The sequence below is a fragment of the Ochotona princeps genome, chromosome 19 (assembly GCF_030435755.1).
Source record: "Ochotona princeps isolate mOchPri1 chromosome 19, mOchPri1.hap1, whole genome shotgun sequence".
Lineage (NCBI taxonomy): Eukaryota > Metazoa > Chordata > Mammalia > Lagomorpha > Ochotonidae > Ochotona > Ochotona princeps.
In genome coordinates this window covers 25471975-25495269 of record NC_080850.1, presented here as the reverse complement: position 1 = coordinate 25495269, position 23295 = coordinate 25471975, and the positions used below count along the sequence as shown (strand labels likewise).

Below are 23295 nucleotides of genomic sequence, written 5' to 3'. Positions count from 1 at the left end.
CGGTGAGATATTTCAGATATGAATTGCTTTTTATTACTGTTCCTCCTGGCCCACAGTGTTTTCTTTCACTTTTGCATTTCAGTAAACAAAGTCAAATATTTTCAGTTTACCAAAGTAGCACGTTCACTATGATAGAAACAAAAGCTGAAGGTTAACGGTAATTTATCAGATTACTTAAACTGTATGTGTTTCACTTGATTTTTTTTCCTTTTAGTATATTCAAAATATTTTCTGTTGACTGTAGTGAAATAGATTTTCAGGCTACCAATCTTCTAAAAATGGTTAGGAAAATGCCCTCTCTTTTTGTTTCAGTCAATCTTCTCTTCTTCAGATCACAGTCCCTCACCCGTGTTCTTGTTCTAACTCCCAAAACAAAGGGGCCACTTGAGCCCCAAAACAAAATGGCAGTGCAGTAATGAGGGTATTGAGTTGATGTTTTCTATTCAGCACCTGCTCCCAAGCTACCGAATAATGAATGAGCATGAATTACACATTGTGAGAACAGGAGAATCTGCCTTCTTTGTTATGCATCAGGCAATTTCAAAAGGTCTTTGAAACCATGCTTCTCACTCAAGACCACCCATTTGTGAAAGCCCATGTGTAAAAAAGGCAAAGAGCTGCTTATTTACAGGTTAATATTTAATGAGACTGGGCTGAGCTTTTAGTTATTTCTGCAAGGTTAAGAGTTTCATTAATATGCAACCTGTGACTTACCCAAAGCCAAACTGCACTTTCCCCAGTAAACTTTCAATATGAAAGTTGAGATTCATTCTGTTAGGCTTAGTTATTTAACACGTCCTACCTTTCACTTAATTGTGAGCCAGGCTGAGAGAAGCTTTGAAAAGTGAAGGCACGGGTTTTGTCTTCTTAGAGGATGGAGTTTAGTTGAAGAGATAGGACTATGAGCAAAGGACCACATACATAAGAAACAAGGTTAGCTACCCATGGGTAGTGTGCTTTGTGGGAAATAAACAGGATCTGGGAGAGAAAGTTCAGGTCTGTGTATCAGCTAAAAAATAATACACATCTTTAGAAAAAGTGAGGAAAATACAAAAATGTATTGCCTAAAATGCATACCTAGGGCAATCCATTTTGCTTTATTTACCTCGAATCTTTTTTGGCTGGCATTATGTCTATTCCAGGATGCTGTAAAAACTTGATGGAAAGATAGAACTAAAAAAGCAGTTTATTTAGTTGTCAAATATTTGTACATGAAGTTTTTGAATATTCCTCACACTATGATATCCTGTTTTAGAATTATTGTGTGAGGATAGATGTATGTAATTATATGCGTAATAATATGGTTTCCTATCCTTCTAAAGCCTATTATAATAGGAGCACATATTTCACACAGACACTTCTTTCCGTACGGTTGTTGCTGTGATGTCAATTACTTCATGTTCTTCGCTAGCAATGAGTGGTGTCGTTAGGGTCGCATTTCAGATTTGCCACTCGCAAGAGGCGATCGTACACAGTGAACTCAGTCTCTGAACCTCATTTCTCAGTGAAGCGAAGGCAACCTCACATATTTCACAGGATTATGACAAATTCCAATGTGTGCACAGTGGCTATTCTGAAAGACTCTAAGTTATGGCTATTGATTTGTGTTCATCCCTCATGTCTTTGCCTACAGTTACTTCCCCTACATAAACTTTGGGAAAAACAGCCTCTTCCTTCTCAGACTCTGGAGTATATCTTCACCAAATTACTATTGTAATATTATAATACAAGTCAAGTGTTAAGAAATAACACTTCGCTTCTTCTTGCCCTGAAAGTGCATGTGATGCCAGGCACTGAGGACAGGCTGGGACTCCTTTACAGCAGTCACATTGCTGCAGCTTAAAAAAGGGAAGGAGCCTGCCCTGAAGGCTGCTTTGCCTGAACTAGACTTTCCTTTGGCCGCTTACACTCTGCTCCCCAATATATCAATGCACAATAGAGTGGAGGTTGGAACAACCACTCTGAAATCAGGCAGCAACAAGCCAACCTGTTATGCTGACAGCATGGCACAACATAATGGAGCTGGATCTTTGGTTACAGAGTGAACCTTCACATGAGACCTGGATTGTGTTTCTCCCACAGACTTTTGTTTATGATTCAAGTGTGTTGCTTGTTGATTTCCACCTGTCAGAGACCTGCAGGAACACATCTACAGTCCAACCAAGTTGATATTGTTGGCCTTTAATTGATAGACTGCAAACAGAGAACCATGGAGCCTCCCAGACAGGGTGTTACGAAGGGATTGGATTGGATTTGGACCATTTGAGGTACATTTTAGGAAGACTCAAAACAGCATGGTTTTCCTTAGAATCCAGTGCTATGAGAGAGGTTCAGTTCTATGGTTGGGATCTTAACGGGTTCTACTTAGCGGGAGAATAGAGTAGGCCAAAGCTGTCCCCGTTAGGGATACAACAGTCACTCCTGGGTAGTAGTGGTGTCATCAGTTTTATAGTCTACACAGCTTTCTGGTTTTTGAGCTCAGACCTACCTCTTGGGTCATTGTCAGAGAGCAGCTTTCCAGAGCTGTGTTCAACAGGAGACCACACATCCTTGTTCTTTGCAACCAGCAGCTCCCCGCTGGCAGCTGGCAACCTTGAGGTGTGCATGCATCCCCACACTCTTTGTGGAAGCCAATGGGAGTCAGGTTTTCTGCCACTTACCACAATGCTCATCCCTAACCAACACTCTAACTAATACACAGCCTAACTAACCATCGCCAAGCTGCAATTTTGCTCATTTAAGCAGTTGGTCCTAGCACTTTTCCTTCCTCAGCCTTGCTTTGCAACAGCATCTGCCAAGACAACTTATTTTTCACCTTTAATTTCTTTCCCATATCCAGCTTCTATTTTTCCGCCTGTGGTGGGGTTGTCCCTATCAACAGCTCTCCCCTGTCTGACCCCTTTCCTCCAGCAACTTACACACTTTCTGGCGTGTAACTGATCCACCTGCAGTCTCCTTTCCCGTGTTTCCTTCTCCAGGAAACATAAGGGTCTGGATTTTCACAGTGCATGCTTCGACCCAAGATTCACCATTTATTAATTATACAACCTAGAAGGTTCTCCGGTCTCTCTTGGGCTGTTCCTTTACCTGTAAAACTGGGAGAATAACAAAACCTAACTCTAAGTGTTTTCCTTTAAGAGGGGGCAGTGGGAGGTGCATAATATAAGTACAAAATGCTGAGTGTGCTTTCTGGCGTACGGCGCCTAGTTAACATTGGCACTGTTTAGCAAAAACACTTTAGTGTATGTATTAATTGATTTTATTCTACAACTTGGCTGATTTCTCAAGTCTTCTTCCCTCTAGAACCTTCTAAAAGACTCACAATAAGCATTGGAAAAACCCAGGTTTGTTTTCATTTTCACTTTTAAAATTTTCTCGCTGCCAGGAGAGTTGATTTTGCTTCATTTTCAAATGATAAGTTTGTTTTCCCTCCTGTTAGTGAAGGTACTTTGAGTTCTTACACTTTGTAATTGAATACTTTTCTGCTTCATTTGTTAGGATTCCGTCATGAAATAGCTCAAATAGCTCGTCTGATCAATAGAGTTCATTTGAGTTTGTTCCTTTTTGGTTCATCCTAATTTTTAGACTCTTCTTTCCTCTAACTAGGGCACTTTTTTCAACCCTTCTGGTGTTGAGAGAAAGACTCAGGAGACTTAAGTTCAACCTGCTCTCTGTGGCTATGTGATTTGTAATAGGTCTCTAATACTGTGTGTCCTTGCTTCCTGAATGGTAAAATGCATTAATGTGACCCAGGTTTCCATCTGTGTGAATCCAAATCAAAGGAGATAATAGTCATAAATGCATCTTGACTAATACTGAATCATAAGGAGGAAATCTTGTCAAATAAACACTTTGCCTCCAAAGACTGCAAGATGATTAAAATATATCAAATTATGGGGCTTCTAATATACTGACATAGTTCTCAAACAAGTTTCTTACTGTTGAACTGCTGGGGACTTGTCATAATTCACCCTTCTAGAATAACAGATCTACTCCACCATCTTAAGTTTGGAACTAACATTGAAGAGTCATAGTGTGTGTCGATTTTGGTAACTATAATGACATACCTGAGGCTGGGTACTTACAAAGAGACTTAGCTCATAAGTTTGGAGGTTGAAAGTCCAAAAGCCATAGTAGTACTAGCTCTAAACAAGACCCCTTTGGATGTGAAGCATCGTGAAAGAGAGTACCACCAACAGCAGAAGTGTGAGAAAAAGAAAGATTACATGCAGATATGGGAAACTAGAATGAGGGAAAAAGGCTAGTCTTGTATACCACTGTGCATTCACAGTGTATTCACAGTGTATACACTGGGAATCTAGTTCCCAATTCATGAACTCTTGTGGTACATACTCAAATCATATTCAAGCCATAGTAATTGGCTCTAGAATATAAACTGTGATTTTTAGATATGAGAAAACTATGAGAAAAAAACTAAACTTTCTGCAAGAAAAATCTGACCCATATACCTCAGACTGTAAGAATATTCTTTTCTCTCATTAAAACAAGTAAGATAAAAACGTTTGAAATATAGGTGAAGATTAATCCTTTTAGTCTTTGGTTCTAATCCAAGCCCTATCAAGTGCTTGTCATATAATTTTAAACAAGTAATTTAAGTTCTCTGAGCTATCTCTCTTTTATTTAACCTGAAAACAGGTTAATGAGAATGGTTGTAGTCATAGCTTGTTGCCCGTGCTGTGGTTGGCATGTGATATGAACAGCTATCTTCCATTCCTTACAATGACCATAAGTCATAGATTTTATATCTCATTTTCAGGTTAAAAAAGAAAGAGAGAGAGATAGTCCAGAAAACTTAAATTACTTGTTTAAAATTACTCAAGTGATGAGCCAATGGTTTTTAGGGAGGCTCCTTGGGAAATGAGTTGGGTAAAACACAGAGTCAAGACCCAAAGACTTTTGAAAGTCAGCTGATTGGACTGGCCCTCTGCCATTTCCCTCACTTGCAACTATTGCTGACACGTGCTTGTCTAGCCATTGACAATGTTCATGTCATACTGTGAGATAGTTCACACCAACTTTGGAAGTCTATGAATGTTAACATGTTCTCTCTCATCTCTTGAAGATCTTTTGTGATTCAAGTGGCATAAAAGAAAGAAGTCCAATTTTTACCAGATGGTCTTTCAGCACTGACACCCTGCTACCCTCCTTACACTCTGTTGGGTGCACACTGTGACGTAAGATGTTTAGGTGTTGAGGAATTTGAAGAAGAATGAGATTCTGAGACAGGAGTGTAGTAACTGACCTTTTGTCTTGCTGAACAAATTTATTATCAAAGAAAGTTGGGAAGAAATTTAGATGCTATAATGTTGTGACAGGGAAGTCAGAGTGAATGTGCTGATATCTTGAGTGACACTTGGAAGGAAGAAGCACAAACACTCATTATGTAATGCAAAAGACAACCTTCATGGAGAATGAAACTCCTACCCTTGTTACTTTATGTCTACCATATTAAATTACTATATAATGAAATTGGATCTGCTTATTAGGATGGCATATAAAGCAGTGCTATTAATGAAAAAGCTGGTTGTGCCTAAAGCAAACTAATATGCAAATATGTCCAATACATTTTTTCTAAGCATTGGTAATATTCCTTTGACATACTTGATGATCTCATATAGCCACTATAACCAGATTCCCATGAACAAACTGGGATGTGCTGAAGTTTAGCAACAGTCACAATCAGTTGGTAAGAAAGAGATCACATAACAGACATTTGTTGACAACAAGTCTGAGAACTGTCACACAGCTCTGTGATGTAGACATCACTCCCATTTTTATACATGAAGAAGGGCTGGCTAGTTCAAAGGGCTTTAATTACTTATGGGAAAGAATGAGCAGTTAGCTTAGCAGGCTTTTTTTTTTTAATTAGAGAAGACTTTATCTTAGGGAGGAAGAATGGTGTGGGTGATGAAGAGAGTGGAAGCAGACTGCCCAGAGAGAGCATGAGGGTAGCCTAGCAGTTACGCACCTGCATCATTCACTGGAGCAGCTGGTTAATTCTCAGTTCTAACTTCTGATTCCAACGCGCTGCCATTGCAAATGCTGGGAGGCAGTGGAGTGACGGATCAAGTAATCAGGCTTCTGCCACTTACATGGGAGACCTGAACTGTGTTACCAGCTTTTGGCTTTGGCTTTGCTCAGCTCTGGCCATTGCAGATTTTAGTAGTGAACCAATGGATGGAAACTCTGTCTTGGCCTCAGACTCTGTCTTTCCCTGTTTATCTGTCTCTCCAATAAAATAAAAACATAAGTGGATTCTCCAAGAGTACATAACTAACACACAGCTTGGATCATAAACAGATTCAGAGGCACAATTTACAAAGACAGTACATGGTTCATCATAGTCTAATCCTGGTGGCTTTTCACTTCTGCCTTGTGCTTCAAACAATATCTCTCAATCCTCCTATTCTACCTGCTCTTCTCTTTACGACCAATAACCTGTGCGTAACGCTCTAAGTAATAAATAATCATAGGTTATAGAGTCAGATATGTAAATATTTTGTATAAATGATTTTACTCTTTGAAAAATCCAAAAATGATACAATTGAACACAATGTTGAATAAAAGGGTTAAAATCCAAACTGTGAATCAATAACAAAGCCTTGGGACAATGAAAGGGTTCGCTTAGATTTGGATGTGCTCATTGTCTTTTCAGGCAGCTCACATTGGATAGCGGGGTAAGTAACTTGATGCCAGAGTTGATGTAGCCAAGGGATGTAATTAGGTCATTAAGCTCCATTAATATCTTGTAAAGTCACTCAAGTGAGGAGGGTGGATATATCAGTTCCACCTTGGACCCTACCACAGGTAGCATTGAATTTCTACCCTGCAATGCATTGGTTTTCACCATGGCAGTCAACTGACTCAGCAGGACATGGCCTTTTGTGTCAGATCAAGACACTGTCAAGCATTTCCAGAGAAACTTTTGTTCCTAGAACTGGACTTTACTGTCTCTAAAACATCAAAGCCCATCTGTGAAGTCCTAGGCCCAAACTGCATAGGTCGCTTCTTTATGGCTACTGTAACACGTGTTCATGGACTTACTGAAAATGATCAACTTTCTCATTGGCCAATCATAAAGACAGTGCACGTCACATTGAGATGTCATTTTGTTTGTTGGTTCTTCTTATTTACCAGACAGTTATCTGGACATTCAGAAACCAAGGACAGGATCCACTAATTCTTACAATAAATGTTTGCTTAAATACCTACTTTATTCTGTGCACTCTTATTAGCTCCTGGGACTATAGTATTTAACAATCAGTGGTGTACTAAGAATGACTGAGAAGGCGCTGGAGGCCATGTGGTAAGGACGGAATGACAGGAAGCAACAAGCCAAGTGAGGGAGTCAGGCAGGAGACAAAAGAATGGAAACTAAAGGGAACCAGTAAGGCCAGTGAGGCTGGAATGTGGCACACAACTGGAGTGTAGAGTGTGGTATAGCTCAAGGTTAGGCAGAGCTACAGCACACATGAGGCATACAGACTCAGCCAATGGTGTGGATGCTGTACCCTGTGAGCTGGAATCCAGTAGAGATTTTTAGTTATGTGTAATGAATAGCATCATCTCGGGCCGCATGTGGACAACAGATGTTCAGGGAAAAGAAGGCAGGGGGCCCAGCACAGTAGCTTAGTGTCTAAAATCCTCACCTTACATGCACTGGGATTCCATATGGAAGCAGATGGAAGATGTCTCTAGATCTCATTTCCCTTCACCGCTCCCTCTCCTTGTCACTCTGTCTAAAATCATTTACAATAAGAAAAAAAGTTACAAGGCCAGTAACTGTTGGTCTGTGTGGTAGGTATACAAACTAAGAAACTACCAGATCAAAAGTTACTCTGATCAGGGATAAGTCATGAGCTCCAAGGATGACAAGGTGGTAATTAAGGAGATGGGGGGACTGGAGAATGGGATAAGATAAATTATGGGAGGAAAGTCAAGACACTGAGAAGCCAAGATACTAGATGGAACATCCACACAGCCACTGAATTCACTAAAAAAGTTCAATAGCAAGTGAGAAGGATGTCTGATTAGCTTTCTGCTAGTGACATGGAGGTGGTAAAAGGCCTCGAAAGAATTTGTTGATGAATGGTAGTTTTATTCATTTCCAATGCTTTTTTGGCCACAGATAAGCTTCTATGAGGTTCATATTTTACAGTAAGACTCACAGCTTTTTTGGATTTGGACAATGGCTAGCTGGTATTTCTGAACATAATTGCATCACTGCCTTCCCAAATGTCCTACAGGTAACTGGTTTGGACAGATGCCTAGGCCTGTCTCCAGAGAGTATATGTGTTAGGACTGAGATGAGTCAGAGAAATTACACTGCTCAATGTTCCCTCGGTGATCCTGAAGGGTATCCTTGCTTAGTAACCACTAAATTACATTATATTAGAATACCTTAAATGAAAGCAGTATTCCAAATAAGTCATTTCAAATATTGGTTGACTTGAGAAGACTGGGGAAATAAGGAAGTGATGCTTTCGAAATTCAGAAGAAAATCTCAACTCGTTCCAGCAATTTTTATACAGTCGATTGCATTTTTCATTTTCTTTCTCTTAGCACAGAGTAAACAGTCTTAACATACTGAAATCTACTCTGTAGTGACTTAGAAATGGAGAAAGTATAGCTACAAGCTGAACTTATATAGTTTATTTTTATATTTAGTAATTATTTTATCTTTTTGCATTTTTTTTCTGAGATCTGCTCATATGCTTTCTCCGAATTTGCGGTGGACCTACCCTGCGACTACCTGATTCCTCTGGGGTCCGGTTCCTTCCGAATCTTCCCTGTCCTCTCTAGCCCCATGCGGACTGTGCCTCTTCTGTTTCTATGTTTCCTACATCCTAGTTCGGTAGCTTACAAAAGTAGATAAATATTTGATATACAAATGAATATAAGAGTAAAGTTAGAAACAGTACAGGAACCTAATTGTTATACCACTGATCTCTATTATTTTGTGAGTTTCTGGGAAAAGTAGTAGACATAATAATCTGGAGATTCAATAAATAAGAAAAAATGATACTCGAGTATTTAATAGAAAGCTAGGAAAATGTCAGACACCAAAGGAATTCACTCTGCCATCAACCTCTCCGTAATGTAGGCCGAGAGCTTTGTACTGATCTTGCCACACAAACGTTGCTTCTTTCTCAGGGTTGTTCTGGACCTCTTTCTTACCTAACACTGACTGATGCTCACAGGATGCAGATCTAAGAGGGTGAAAGAACCCAGCTTCCAGTTCATGTCTGGCTTCAAGCTGTAGCGTATGTTTGAGAGTGTGCAATGGCACCCTGTTAGGCACCGTGAAGATCAATCATCTTACATGCATTAGGAATTCTCCACGTGTGGCTGAGTCACACATGTGCTGATCACTAGGCCCCAGGATTGTGTGTGATACAAAGAGATGTTAACCAAGAAACCATCCCTGATATCAAGGAGCTCATGGTCTAGTTGAAGAACAAAAACTGTAAATGGGATACATGTGACAGTGGAAGAAATATACCATGAAGTCCACACATGACTGGGGCACTGGAGCCAGTGCTGGAATATCCAGGAGGCACGGATGGAATCTGAATTAAGGTCCGAGCAGACGAATCACAAGGCCCTGGTTCAGACAAAGAGTAGCAGGTGCAGACAGGAGCAGTTGGGGGACTCACAGACATTAGGGGGACCTTCTGTGCTCTGTGTGACAGGAAGCAGGCTATGAATGGGACTCTGTGCCATAGGAGTGAATTTTACTTGATAATGAAATTAATCCAGGTATCTGTGGTGAGATCTGCAACATGAGAGTTTAGTCACAGAGATATGCAATTTGAAACCCCTGGGTAGCATCTTCTAACCCAATTATACGTTACATGAGAGAGGAGTGTGCCAGCGGTATAGGTGATTTCTCTCTGCAGTCACAATTTTAACAACCTCACATACTGAGTGAGAAACATCTTTGAAATCCGTAAGGTAAGCTATGCACCTGTACGTTGGGATATGGCATTCACTTAGTTCCGTTTGTAGGGAAGAGACCTGCTACTCAATATTTTCAAGAAAAGAGGATGCTGAGCATCTGATGTGTCCAAGACAAGGTCACTTTATCACAGCAACATAAAAGCCACTTGACCAGGATTAAAAAACACATTCACAAAAACTTTTTCAGAATTCCTTCCCTAATGGTTTCTGTGAAGTCAGTCTGAAGGGCTTTGATGGTACATTAGAGAAAGGCAGGGATAATCTCAGAGACCTGGAGGCTGTTATAAACTGTCCTGCCTTCCCTGATTGAGAAGCACTACTGACAGGAATCCTTATTCGGGAGGACATGGAAGACTACTGGCCATCACTTTTCCTCTTTGCTATCCATTTACTCTCAGCACTGGAAGAGAGTGGATTTTGTCCTTTATGGTAACGTGTTAATTTCTTAATTTTCAAGTATGTTGAGATAAACATTGTGTATAACTAAGTCGTGCAACAATGTTTTCATTCACAGCAAAGTGAATGCTGTTATTAGGAATTCTAGAGTTTTCGCCTTCTTACAAAACTGGCTTTATTTCTATGAATTGAGAGCAACTGAAATTTACTTTTTGGCAACTCTCCAGCATAGTAATCAGTGTGATCAGCTGTAATCACTACCCTGTGTATCAGTGCGTGGATGATTTGCCCTTTATGAAATGACACAGAAACGATGATTCAGTAACTAGAGACATTGCAGTATACTAAAACCCTAACGCCTGCAGGTGCCAAAGGCAGCCATATCAGGGACTACATTCATCCCAATTCGTAAGTTCACATACCTATGTAATTACAGAGCTACTCAGAAATTAATTAATACTATTAATGCTATAATATTTTAATAGAAATGCCACATTTTATCATATAGCTCAATGCTTACATGTTTAGATACAGTATGCTTTTAAAAATTATGCTTTTGAATGAAAGACCCAAATTTGGAAACTAGTTCTTCCCTTGACTAACTGTGGTCTTAGGTGAAGCCTCAGTTTTCAAATCTAGACATTGGGCTATTACAGGGAACTTGATCTCTCACTTGGCGAACTAAAGGACATTGTGGATAATGACATGCGAGTACACAGCTTCAATGCGATAGCATTCTTGAGCATTTCTGCCCTTACCTTACAGTTCTGTTTGTCTGATTGAGAACAACTTTTTTTTTATCTCCCTAGGGACATGAAGCCTGACAATATTTTACTTGATGAACATGGTAAGTAAAAGCTTTCATTGCAATCAATGAAAAGGTATGCATGTAGAACAAATTGATGATCTCCAACAAAGGAATATCACACACACAAAAAGGTGATTTGTTGGATTCAGTTAAGTTCTACACACAAGCTCTGTTTTGGAGTACAAGGGATAATATTGGGGACCGTTTCAGCTTGTGGCATAGTACAGCAATACTCCCTAAACACTGAGTTTACTCATTGTTTCTTAATTTTCTTCTACTACTTTCCTTCAAGGAAAATCTCAGGATTTTGGATTTTTCTGTTTGTATTTTTTTGGTAATAGTTTGCCTTAATATCTTATAACATGCAATAATCTCTCCTATGAATTCCAGGCAATCCTCAAGCTTAGAATTTGGCAGACAATAATAGTACCCGCCAAATGGTAACATTAGTTTACCCTCATTTAATCTGTTTTTGTACTTCGCTTCTCACATTGGCAACTTGTTTTTAGATTTGTAGGGTACACGTTTTCTGAATGTAACAAAACATAAGTATGTTTAAAGAAAACTATCATGTGTATAAAATGCTTACATGTTTGTGTGTGTATATTTATATGAATGTGAAGTGATGCAGGTTTATAACAATGACTGTGAAGTCAGTGAATTGCTGAGGTTCAAACTCACCGATGGCAGAGGCTCTCAGGAACAAGCTTTTGCCAACTGTGAATAAATGGTGATAATGTCTTCCTGGTATCCATTTTCATGTGCATGTGGGTTTATTGGTACCACATCAGAAATGACCTGTAGGGTACATAAATATCATGTCGTAAATATCAGGCCCTTGCTTTGTTGCTTGGAGAGTTGCCAATGAGAAGATTTTCTCTCTGTAGAGTTTCATATTCATTCAGTCTTTGCAAAAAGGCTTTGCACATGGAACCAAGGAACTGCGGCTCCATCTACCAGCCATCGCTCATCATTTATTTACCTTGTTGAGTTTTAAACCTGACTTGGCAGACCCCACCTCTGCTTAGAAACACTCTCTTGTATGACCTCTAATCTCAAAGCTCGGGGTCATTATTTATTTATAGACTGTCTAAAAGAATTTTTTCCACTTTCTTCCAATGCCTGGTTTCTTCTGTACCTTTACTGCTTCTGACATTCAGAACAGATCCGGCAGCTCTCAGAAAGGTGACACTCAGCGTGAAGGTGGCTTTCAGACAGCACCCCTGCTTGAAGTGAAAGCAGGACCCGCTCTCAGCCTGACTCATCTAACCCTGCACAGAGAATTCTGTACATCTTAGAAACAAGTGCTCCCCTCATCCGCCACGGCTTTCTGACACACAGGGCTGACCCGGCAGAACCCAGTGGGAGCCTGGTGCTTGCTTGCCCCCTCAGTTGGTGCCCTTGCGTACACCCACGGCTGTACCATCTGCAAAGGCCTTGGGTAGAGACACACGGCTTGTCAAGCCCTCTCTCCACCTCCCCCAGCCAAAAAAAAAATCATGATTAATTGTCATTCAGAAAATAGAGTTTTACCCTTGATTCTGAGGCATGGTTGTTATCTTATTTCTACCATGAGGTTATCCTGTTCCCCTTTTATTCAACTTCTTCCTTCTTGTTATGTCATTCAGAACAGATTGTCAAAATATAGATCAGGGAAAAAGCAAAGCAGTCAATTAATTTCTAAATGTGACAATGCTTTAGGACTACCCTTGTGAAAGAGTAACTGTGCTATGGGTAAGGGTGTGCGTTCTGCAGTCAGACTTCTTGAATTCGAAACCGAATTCGCTCACTCTTCCACTTAGAGTTGACAAGTCATTTGAACTCTCTCTGTATCTTAGGTTCTTCAGCAACAAAGAAAGTTTTTACTTCTTAGGGTTATTGTAAAGACTGACAGAACACTTAGAACATGTTAGGTGCAGTGTCTGTCGCAAAGAATCACTCAACAGAAGTCAAACCTGCGTGTGAGTCCCAGGAGGCAGCAGTTGGCGTCTGGGGAAGGAAGCATCTGATACGGCAGCTTGCTTTACATGACTCTGTCTATGCCAGTGCACACCTTGTAGGCATCAGATCTCTGCAGTCAGTAAAAGCTGTCATTTTTCTGTCTTTTACAGACATTTTTTCTTGAATCTTGTGTTTAAACAATTCCATGTTATCCTGAACTTCATGTTACCCCATTGTGCCTTCTTTCATGGAGGCCACAGTTGATGGCATTTTATTCACAATGTGACTGGGATTCTGTTGGTGAAGGAGTGTGAGCTGTTTGTCCTAAGTTGCCTTAGAGATAACCCAGTCTGTACCTGCATCTCATTTTGTGTTTATAAAAAGAACCTCTTACTCTTGAGAATTTTTTTTTTTGGCTTGACTACTGACTTAAAAGGGCAGTCTTCTGTAACCCAACTTGAGAATCATTGCCAATAATAAAAGAGAAAATTCATTGCAAGGATTGTACATGAAGATAGAAGTACATTTTAAAAAATGAAAAACCGTTCTTCAAACATTATCCAAGGGATCCCTCTATGGAGAAAATACAGTTTAAATACTTTCTCAGACACTGCCAGATGAACGCATCCCTGCTGCCTACCTCTCCCACTTCATTAGGGACTTGCCTGAGCCACCAAACAATGGCCGCCCTTTGGAGTGCCTGGAGGTGTGACTTTCTTGGTGGTGCTGTTGGTGAAGCCTTGGTTTGTCTTCTCCTCTTGCATCTGTGATATTTCAACCCTGATGAGCCAGGGCATGGGCCTCTGGTGTGGGCATTTTTGCAACTGAACAAGCATAACCACTCATCTCTTTAATGTGCCTTGGACTCCCATCACCCCAACAGAGTTGCGTGGCATACCACTTGGCTTATATTTTAACTCAACTTTTCAGTAGCAGGCAGAAACTGACTCTAGTTGATTCTAATTGTTGACATTCATCTGAAAAGACTGATGGTTAAAGGAGTTGGTTCTGAAACGGCTTAGTTTTCCATGATGTAAATGAGTATTTCTTGTATATAGGAATTTGACATTTAAAAAATGTTTTTAATTTAGAGCATACCTGTTACAGTTCTCCCCAGACATCTCATTTACTAGTTCAGAGCCAAGATAACATTAGGTTTGGATGGCTCATAACAAACTGTCCTGATAGACACTTTCATACCCCACCAATTTAAATGCCCCATCCAATTCTATCAATTCCATAGTGTCTAGCATTTGTGTCTTTTCCTTAAATTATTCAGGAAATAAAGGCTGCATCCAGAGGAACAATAATGCCTGCTTGGCATATCAGAGACAAGGATAATTGTGGCATCATCTATAATTTAGATTTCTTAATATCATTCCTACACACAAGAAGCAGAGCAAAAACTCAGTATGGAGGGATAAGAGGAGCAGAGCATGCTTCCGTCACAGCTTCCCTCGCTCCCAAATGCTCCTAACACACAGGTGCACACACTCTTCATAATAGAATACAATATAATATAATATAGGAATACTGTGCTAGGTTCCTAAAGGCTTGCATTTTTAACAAGCATCCCAGGAAAACAAACAAACAAACTGGTACACATGCTCTTTAAATACTTGCGAATACAGTAAAGTTTTGAAAGAGGCAGTGCTATCAACCAATTGGCCATGGGCTCTGGCAGATGGTGTAGCTGTGACAGAGTCTGAAACTAAACAGAGGCTTAGGCAGGAAGAGTAGAAACAGCAGAGTAAGGATGCTGAATTCAATGACTTCATAAGATGAAATCAGATTTTTAATGTGATCTTCTGTCTCAAGGGAAAGGAAAAAGGAGAGGTTGAATTCCTCTCCTACTTTGCTCATCTTTGAGGTAGTGATCCTCAGCTCGGGTTAGTTTTGCTTTATGGCCTGTCACTGCAGAGGGCACGTGGCCATATCTGGAGGTATTTTCATCAGGATCCTAGTTAGGGCTAGGACGTGTCGTTGGCATCTAGCATATAGAGAGGCCTAGGATACTGCTAAATGCCCTGCAACACACAGGACAGCGTTCATCACAAAGAGACCAGAAATCTAGTGCTGACCCTGGGGAAATGACCTGAAGTCCGCATTCCCAGAATGACCCTTAATTCCCAAAGCATTCCTGTGACTTTCAATCAGCCAGAGACAGAACCATCTCCATTGTCTTAGCGTGCTCAAATTCATTTTCTTAGCACAGACGGGAACATGGCAGACAGCTCACTGTGTTGAGTAGAAGCAAAGCATAGCAGCATGTGGGCCTGGGCTTCAGACTTACCGTCAATGCCAAGGCCATGTGAAGTCAGCCCCACTTCCAGGACTGAGCTCAAGAGCACCAGGCTGGAACTTCTAGCATGTCCTGTCCCTCAAGGAACTCCTTTGCTGGGCATCTGGGCTGAGGAAAACAATGGAAACAATGAAAAACAGGACTTGTAGTTCCTTTAGGTTATTTGGTTCTTTGGTTTTAAGATAGTAACACAAGCTCTTTTAGAGCCTCATACCCCAGCACATTCTGAATCATCACCCCAACTCTCCTCATTCTGAGCCTGCAGTTTTACCAGTGAACAACTCACTGATAAAACAAGGAACTATCTCATGGAGTTAAAGGAAACTTTATGAAACAATACTTTTTGAAAGCCACATTAATCACATGCATGTAAATAGCACTGAAAAGATAAATGTCCAATATTCTTTCAACTGAATTCAACAGATATGTTGTTAATACTTACTATGGCAGCAACCTTCCACTAAGCAATCTTTCTCCAACAGAGGAATCTCAAACTTTATTTAAAACCTTAGTAGAAGCACCTGAAGGGCATGGTTAAGCACAGGGACTCAACCCCGGAAGGTCTGATTCTGAAACCTGAGGGGGAGGGCCAAGAATTTGTGCGTTTAATGGGTATCCAAGCCAAACTGGCAGCATTGGTCTGGATACTTTGGCAACCAAGTAGTTTTAAGACATCCCACAGCTTTCCCTTGTTTTGAGCTAAGAACACCTTGTTGCGTCACAGTGGAGCCACATGCCTGGCTGCTCATCTGAAAATGCCTGTAGAGTTTGCCCTTTTGAACTCCCTATCAGTGCCATGTTCTATCAGTCCCACTGAATTGGAATCCTAGGAGAGAGAAGCTTTAGTATGTGTATGAACATTTTTTGGCAAAATATTAGCATTTCCTACCAAAGTTTCTGCTAAGTCTCCCATTCTCATCAATCCATTTGATATTCCTAGTAACTTCATGAGAAAACCACTATGATCATTCCAACTGTCTGGGGAAGATAAGCAACTTTTTCCACATCACACAAATAGATTGTGGTAGAAACTGAACATGAAGGCAGGCCGTCTGATTCTAGAGAAGAAGCTGTTCACCACCCCAGCCCCAGGCTCACCTAGTTTGGATCAAACTGTGTTAGCCACTGCCCTGATGCTTTGGGTAAAGTTGGATTGGCAGCAGACTGTATGCTCTCAGAGAGTAAACCATGATGTTTTCTGTGGGACATGAGGAAGAATGAGATGACACCTCTTCAAATACAGCTATCTTTTTCAAAACCACAGACACATGCAAATGGAAATGCCAACACTCCAAAGGCCCCTGGACACACATCACGTCTCAGGCCTGTCTGAGCTGCAGTTGTAGCCATTCTCCTCCTCCCAACTCTGAAGGAAGGGATGCTGATAGCACTTTCCAGGGAGTGCTGGAGGTGAGGGAAGCCACAGTCATCACCCAGCCCAATTTCTGCTCTCTGCATCCTAGGAGAGAGGGACTGAGGTCTACTGTGAGTTAGACATTAAGGCCCAGGGAGCGCTCATGTGTCCTGGCTCTCAGTCGAAAGTGCTCTTCATAAAGTCCCTTTAAGAAACTGACTTTTCCCTCATACTTTCCCTGGATAGTTATTCCATTGGGGGTCACTGGGGACAACTTGAACTATTAGATGAAAAAAATGTATGTAAATACTATTTCAGGAAAACAAAGGAGCTCTCTTTTGGAAAAGAAATAACTATAGGTGTCCACACTCTTGCCAGACTTGGAGTAACAGTGTGTGTTCCTTTAAAAATCCCAGATATATGCTTGGAAATTGGATATTTGAACAGTTCTTGACTGTCTCCTTTATAATACGTATAGGCTAAACCAATTTAAAATGCTGCCTACCAACAAAAGCTTCCTAAAACTGCAAAAGTAAGATAAGTAGAACACAAATTCTTAACAACTAGCGTAAAACTTTCTGAGCCGGAGGTATAAATTTGCCATCAGAGACTAATGATTTCCTATCATGGTTTGGCTGCTGGAGGGTTGCTGGTTTGAGACCACATTAGTGTTGACAACAGAATAATTAAGCATTTATTGCCTATCTCTGATGCCAACTAGCACATAAGAACAGACCTAGCTTCCAGATGCTTTTGATTAGAGGGATGGCTGTGCCCCTGGGCTGAATGGGACTTAACGTTCTCGGTGCTCCTTCTGTCTCACCAGGACATGTGCACATCACCGATTTCAACATCGCTGCAATGCTGCCCAAGGAGATGCGGATCACCACGATGGCTGGCACCAAGCCTTACATGGGTACGGGCCTCGCAAGTGGCTGGAGCTCCTAGAAAGCGAACTTCTTTCATTTGTTAAATGTCGCATTATCTGTAGGGACTTGTAGCTCCCAATGCATGGGGCTGATGCAGTACAGGATTCTCTCTTTGCAAGCACCCCATCAGATCTTAGCTTACGAAGGCCAGGATCACATTAGGACAGTGTGTACCCACCTCCTAACAAGAAAGTACTGGCTACTTCCATAGATAAATAAGAGTCTCTGGGTGCGGGTCACTGCTTTAGGGGCTGGTGACCCAGCTGTGAGCAACACAGGCACCCAGCTTGTGCATCTTACATACTGAAGAGAAGAAACCACATAGGGTTGGAGAGGGAAGACACGGTCATTAGTAGAATGGTAATAAGTAACAGAAGTATTATTTGAGCCATCGCTTACATAGGACTGTAAGGTCCACAACATGCCTTGATATTGGTAATATTAGTCTTAGGTTTAACAACCCAACAATTTCATGGGTTCTTAAAGACAAGGAGACCCTGCGTTTTGGGAAGGGTGAATTACTTTGTGTTATGCTGCTTAGAGTGATAATCACAACTGGGTTCTGCCCTGAAGATTGAGAATTTACCAAGGGGTAATTAAGGAGATAAACTGAAGAACAGAATTGCTGAAACTTGTGTTAATTGTGCTAACAGCTCAGTTGTGTGTTCTAACTCCAGTTGTTGGAAAAATCATCCCTATAGATTCATTGGAGCAATAATTTCTGCAAGGATTCATGATACTTATATTGCTTTTACATATATAATAATTAAAATCCTTAAAAACTTTGAAATGTATTTTATTTATTTGTGAGGGAAACAGAAATAGAAAGAGAGGGGCCAGGTAGGTACAGCCCAAAATCAGGAGGTGGGAACTCAGTTCAGGTCTCCCATGTAGATGGCAGGGACCCAACGACTTGAACCATCATGCATGGTGTGTGTCAGTAGGAAACTAGAATCAGGAATAAAGCCGAACTTGAACCCAAGCACTCTAAAATAGGATGAAGGTGACTTAGCTTCTAGGTCAAATGTCTGCCCCGTTTATATGGGTATTTTAACAAAACTAAAATTAACTAAAGCTAGTTGGACCTGACAATCCTTTCCTGCCACCCTTTATGGAGCTTACCATATTAATAAAGAAGGGCATATTCCCATCTCCTACTTGTCTGAAGGCAGCTAAATCAGATCTTAAATATCTGGAAATTATTGGGTGACTGGGAAGAGGTGCCTGGCATCCCATTCTAGACTAAATATCTGTTTAGTCACTGGATTTGCTGGCTGGTCCCTGAGCCAACACAGCATAGGTTGGCTTGCAAGAATGATGACTCTGAGGGCAAGTCTGGCTGGGAATCAGAGAGAGAGGTTTGCAAGGACAGTGGGTGTGGGGAGAGTAGCTTCGTTCAAGGATGTGGTCCAACTTCCCAAGGGCCCTCACCTGCCCAGGGGTGGGTACAGCCTGGAGGAGGGCAGGGGGCTCCTGTTAGCCTGCCTTACTGTAGATGGCAGTACAAGAGACTCTCAAGAGACTCCAACGCTACCAGAATCGCTGAGGGCGGAGCCCAGACACCTGAGCATTGTGAAGCTCTTCAGGAAAGGCTACAGTCTGCGCCACACACCACGAGCTGTGTCAGCCATTCACAGCAACTAAGAGAGCCCTTCCTGCAGCATTCGCATCTCTGCTATCTCCGCTCTGTGTCCTAAAACAAACAGTGCTTCCTGGGACAAAGGAAGAGCAAGTGGCCCAGTCATCTTTGTGGGTCAAGGGGAGCAGCTCTGAATCAGATTTTTAAGTATTTGAAGTAAACATTATAAGAAGCAATAGGGATTAAGATGTATTAGGCAACAGTCTAAGCTATCATTAGCAGAGCCTCCTGTCCAATTAAAAAAAAATACAGATTAGACATTGTACAGTTGCTGGTGGATGGGAGAATAAAATTACTCATGCTTCTACCCCCAATTAAGAGACTTAAAGTGGGTGATGCCTCTCTTTAAACTGGTGGGATTAAGCCAGGAGGAACGAATTGTACTGACTGTGTGGTCATATTCATAGGCATAGAGGAATTCATAGGCAAATAAAAGGGTAGGCGCGATACCACTTTCTTTTAATATTTCATTCTATTTTTTACGTTGGCAGTGCGGTGGGGAGAGAGATTGAGATGGGGAGAGAGAAAGAGAAAGACCTCATTCTTGCAGAGCCACCTCACTTTCCAAAAGAGAGAAATCTGTAGAGGAAAAAAATTAGACTTATTTTATATGATATTTGAACAATTGACAAATTTCCTGGCTTCCAATTACCGGTGAGAGGAATAAATCTCTTTTGTCCCCTTCTAAAATTACAGAATACATAAAACTCAGCTTATTTTCTGTCTAAAACCCATGGTGCTCAAATGATGAAAAGAAATATCCAAGCTGCTGCTCTGATGAGTTCATCCCCAGGTGTCCTGGGTCTCCATACGAAGGGCTATTTTCTTGGAGCCAAATCAGAAAATGTGCATCTGGGGTTTCAACGCTGGTTTCCATGGTGAGCGAAGTGCAGGGAGGCCACCTTCCTTTTCTCTCCCCGGTGATTTTAAGTACAATATCTGTATAATTTAATTCTTTTTCAAAATTGACGTTTCTGGTCTGGTCACAAGACAGAGCTAGGAAATTAGGGTCGGGGAGAGATTCTATGAAAGCTCCCTGCTTTCACGCTTGTAATTAACAGTGACTAATACATACTGAAGTCTTTCTGTGGAACAAACAATGTGTAAAATGTTTTACATTCATTTACTCATTTATTTTTTTTTCTCAATAGCCCCATGAAATAGGCAATACTTCTCACCAATTTACAATGAGGAAATCACAAGCTGAGTAATTTACCCAAGATTACATGGCAATAATTTTAAAAAAAAGGCTTAGCATTAAGCCAAATTCTGTTTGAATCTAGAAGTCAAGATTTTTTCTGACAGGGAGATGAGGAGAGAAATACGAACATATTTCTCCATAGAAAGATAAATAGATAGATAACCTTGTATTTTTGCGTGGGTTCTGAAATGCCTCTAAGTCAAGGTCAACATGTTATTTTATTCTGAAATAAATATCTGACTTGCATAGCTTATCAATTTATCGAGAGGCCGTCCATGCTTATAGAAATCTTCCCAAGAGGAAGTATATGTAAGAGTTCACTTTGTATTTTTAAAAAATCATGTTCCTATTGGTCTGATAAAAGCTAACAGGGATTTACCAGCACTCGTTTTACAGTGACACTGAAGGACACTAAAAATTCTATTCTGTATTCTGTTGCTTCCAATTCTAAATTACTGGACCTTATAATGTAGAATATTACATGGAATGCAAATCTCCTTTTTAACATTTATTGTACACAAGAATCATTCTGATCAAGTCCCTGAATAATTTCTAGTACTTTATTCTTACTGAGTAGTTTAGAACCCTTTCTTTATATCCAGACCAAATCTAATGACCAAGTATTTAGAAATCTGTCAATCAAGTGGTGAAAATCCCAGGACTCACTAAAGACACTCAGTTGTGGTCTCGTTCATTAGTCATTGAGAGAATGCCAGTTTAAGCCACACTCACCAACTGGCAAAAACCAAGGGGTCAGTTAATACCAAGGATGCATAAGGATGTGGATGAAAAGGAACTCTGATATGTTATTTGGCACAAACAGGTAAATACTCTGCAATCCTTAGTGTAAGTGAATATACACATCTCCATTACCAGGAGTCCCTCTGTTCCAAATACATACGTACTGAGAACATGCCCTCAATCTGTATGCACTTACAAGGGTCCTACATGCACAGAAATGTCCATGAGAGCATTGTTCACTTTCCTTGGAATGTAAATAACTTAATAACTATCAGCAATAGTAGTGATAGTTGGGCCAAAGTATGTTCACCTAACACCAAGCATGTACAGACAATAACTACGTGCATCCACGGGAGTTAAATCTTGTACACACATTGTTGTTTAAGGAAAGCAAGGCACCAAAGAATACAGAAATGTGGATTTCATGTCGCAGAATTTAATAGAATATAAAAAGTAGAATTTTTCCTTTTTGTGTTTCCTTTATTCTAAAGCACTGAGGGAAGAGTGGCAGGGAGCAGGTGGGAGGCTGAGTGGTCCTTCACCTCACTCTTGCACAGTCCTTGGGAGCTAAGCTACACAGCAAATAATCAGAAGCAAAACCATTGCTTAGAAATGCCTATGTAGGGAGTAAATCTATGGAGCAAAGCAAGAAAATTGTTAATCTAAAAATTTGAGACAGTAAAATCTGAAGTTGTGAACAGAACATAGTGGTGTGGGCAAGAGTCTCCTTATCTTTTGCAGTGGTCGTGCAAACAATTCCTTGTGTGATTTGTTCAATGTTCCTTTAATGCTTTATTTACTTTTTCTGAATGTATGTATAAATATTTTTAAAAAAAAATATTGAACAAAGGACTGACATTTTAAAGCCAAACTGGTTCCTCTCCACCCCTTTGTGTTTCTTGACAGGAGCAGGTGGCCTTCCAGCCTCTTGCTCCTCTTTTTCTTTTTTCTTTCACCTAGTTGAGGTCTCAAAGGCTTATTTGCTTTTTACCCTCTCACATGTTGGCATGGTGTTTTGTCTGAATGTTCTACCAACATTTCTCAGTGCATCAAATGCTGTGAATGTCTGTTCAAGGAATGAATGCATACCTCAATGCCTTCGTGATTGAAAATTAATAGAAGAGAAGCAAAAAGAATAGTCATTCCACAAAACTGCAGTGGGTGGAAGAAAAAGAACACTCCCGTAAACTGCAAAGATGATCCGGTATGATAGAGAGTACAACTTTTGTGGAGTAACGATGATCTTGTGTGGCGGTTTCTTAGCACAGTGGGTGTGATTATCCTGCCGAATTCTCTGCAGCTTCTCTAAGTGAGATAGCTGTCAGTTATCACCTTGGGGACTAGCTGAGATGACTGCTGTGAGATGCTGAAAAGGCAGAAATGGGGGAACAGGCCTGTCCATCCAGCTAGTGGGGGGACCAGGGAGTCAGAGCCATTATCTCCCAAATTGCATTGGGAGTTGCAGTTCGCAGCAAGAATGCAGTGGTGTATGAGAAGTGAATTCAGAAGGATGTGAGCCCTACTTAGTCTTGCTACATCAAGCTCTTAGCATCAGGGTCAGTCCTGGGTTGGGATGTTGACACTATGCATCTCTAACTGATTTTGCTGTGTGCAAACTTTTGCTTAGAATGTGAGTGCACTGGGTTTGGCAAGCCCTTTGGGTGCACTTCCATGGCATACTTATTTCCATTAGGCAGAGTCAGTCCCTCATAATGTGAGGATTAGTATCTACTATGCATGCATTTTGAGGATTGTGGGTATTTGACTCTGGAAGAGTACCTGCCAACTTTGAGTACTTTGTGTCAGGTTCTGTGCAGATATTTTAACATGATTTAGTTCATTTAATTTCTAACTCTACAAAGGCTGCCTTGGGGTCAGCATGATGGCAGGATGGATAAGCTGCTGCCCGTGATGCTGGCATGCCATCTGGGTGCCAGTTTCATGGCTCAGATGGTCCACTTCTGACCCAACTCCCTACTAAGGGCCTGGGAAAAGCAGCAAAT

At 40.8% G+C, this 23295-nt stretch overlaps 1 protein-coding gene across 1 annotated transcript in view; it reads left to right on the top strand.

The window, feature by feature from the left end:
• Positions 1 to 23295, top strand: part of STK32A (serine/threonine kinase 32A) — a 99927-nt gene that overhangs the window by 57392 nt on the left and 19240 nt on the right. Inside the window, exons 6-7 of the mRNA XM_004586533.2 lie at positions 11187 to 11224; positions 17609 to 17698. Of these exons, the coding sequence (XP_004586590.1) occupies positions 11187 to 11224; positions 17609 to 17698 (128 nt within the window). The remainder of the gene's footprint in view (positions 1 to 11186; positions 11225 to 17608; positions 17699 to 23295) is intronic.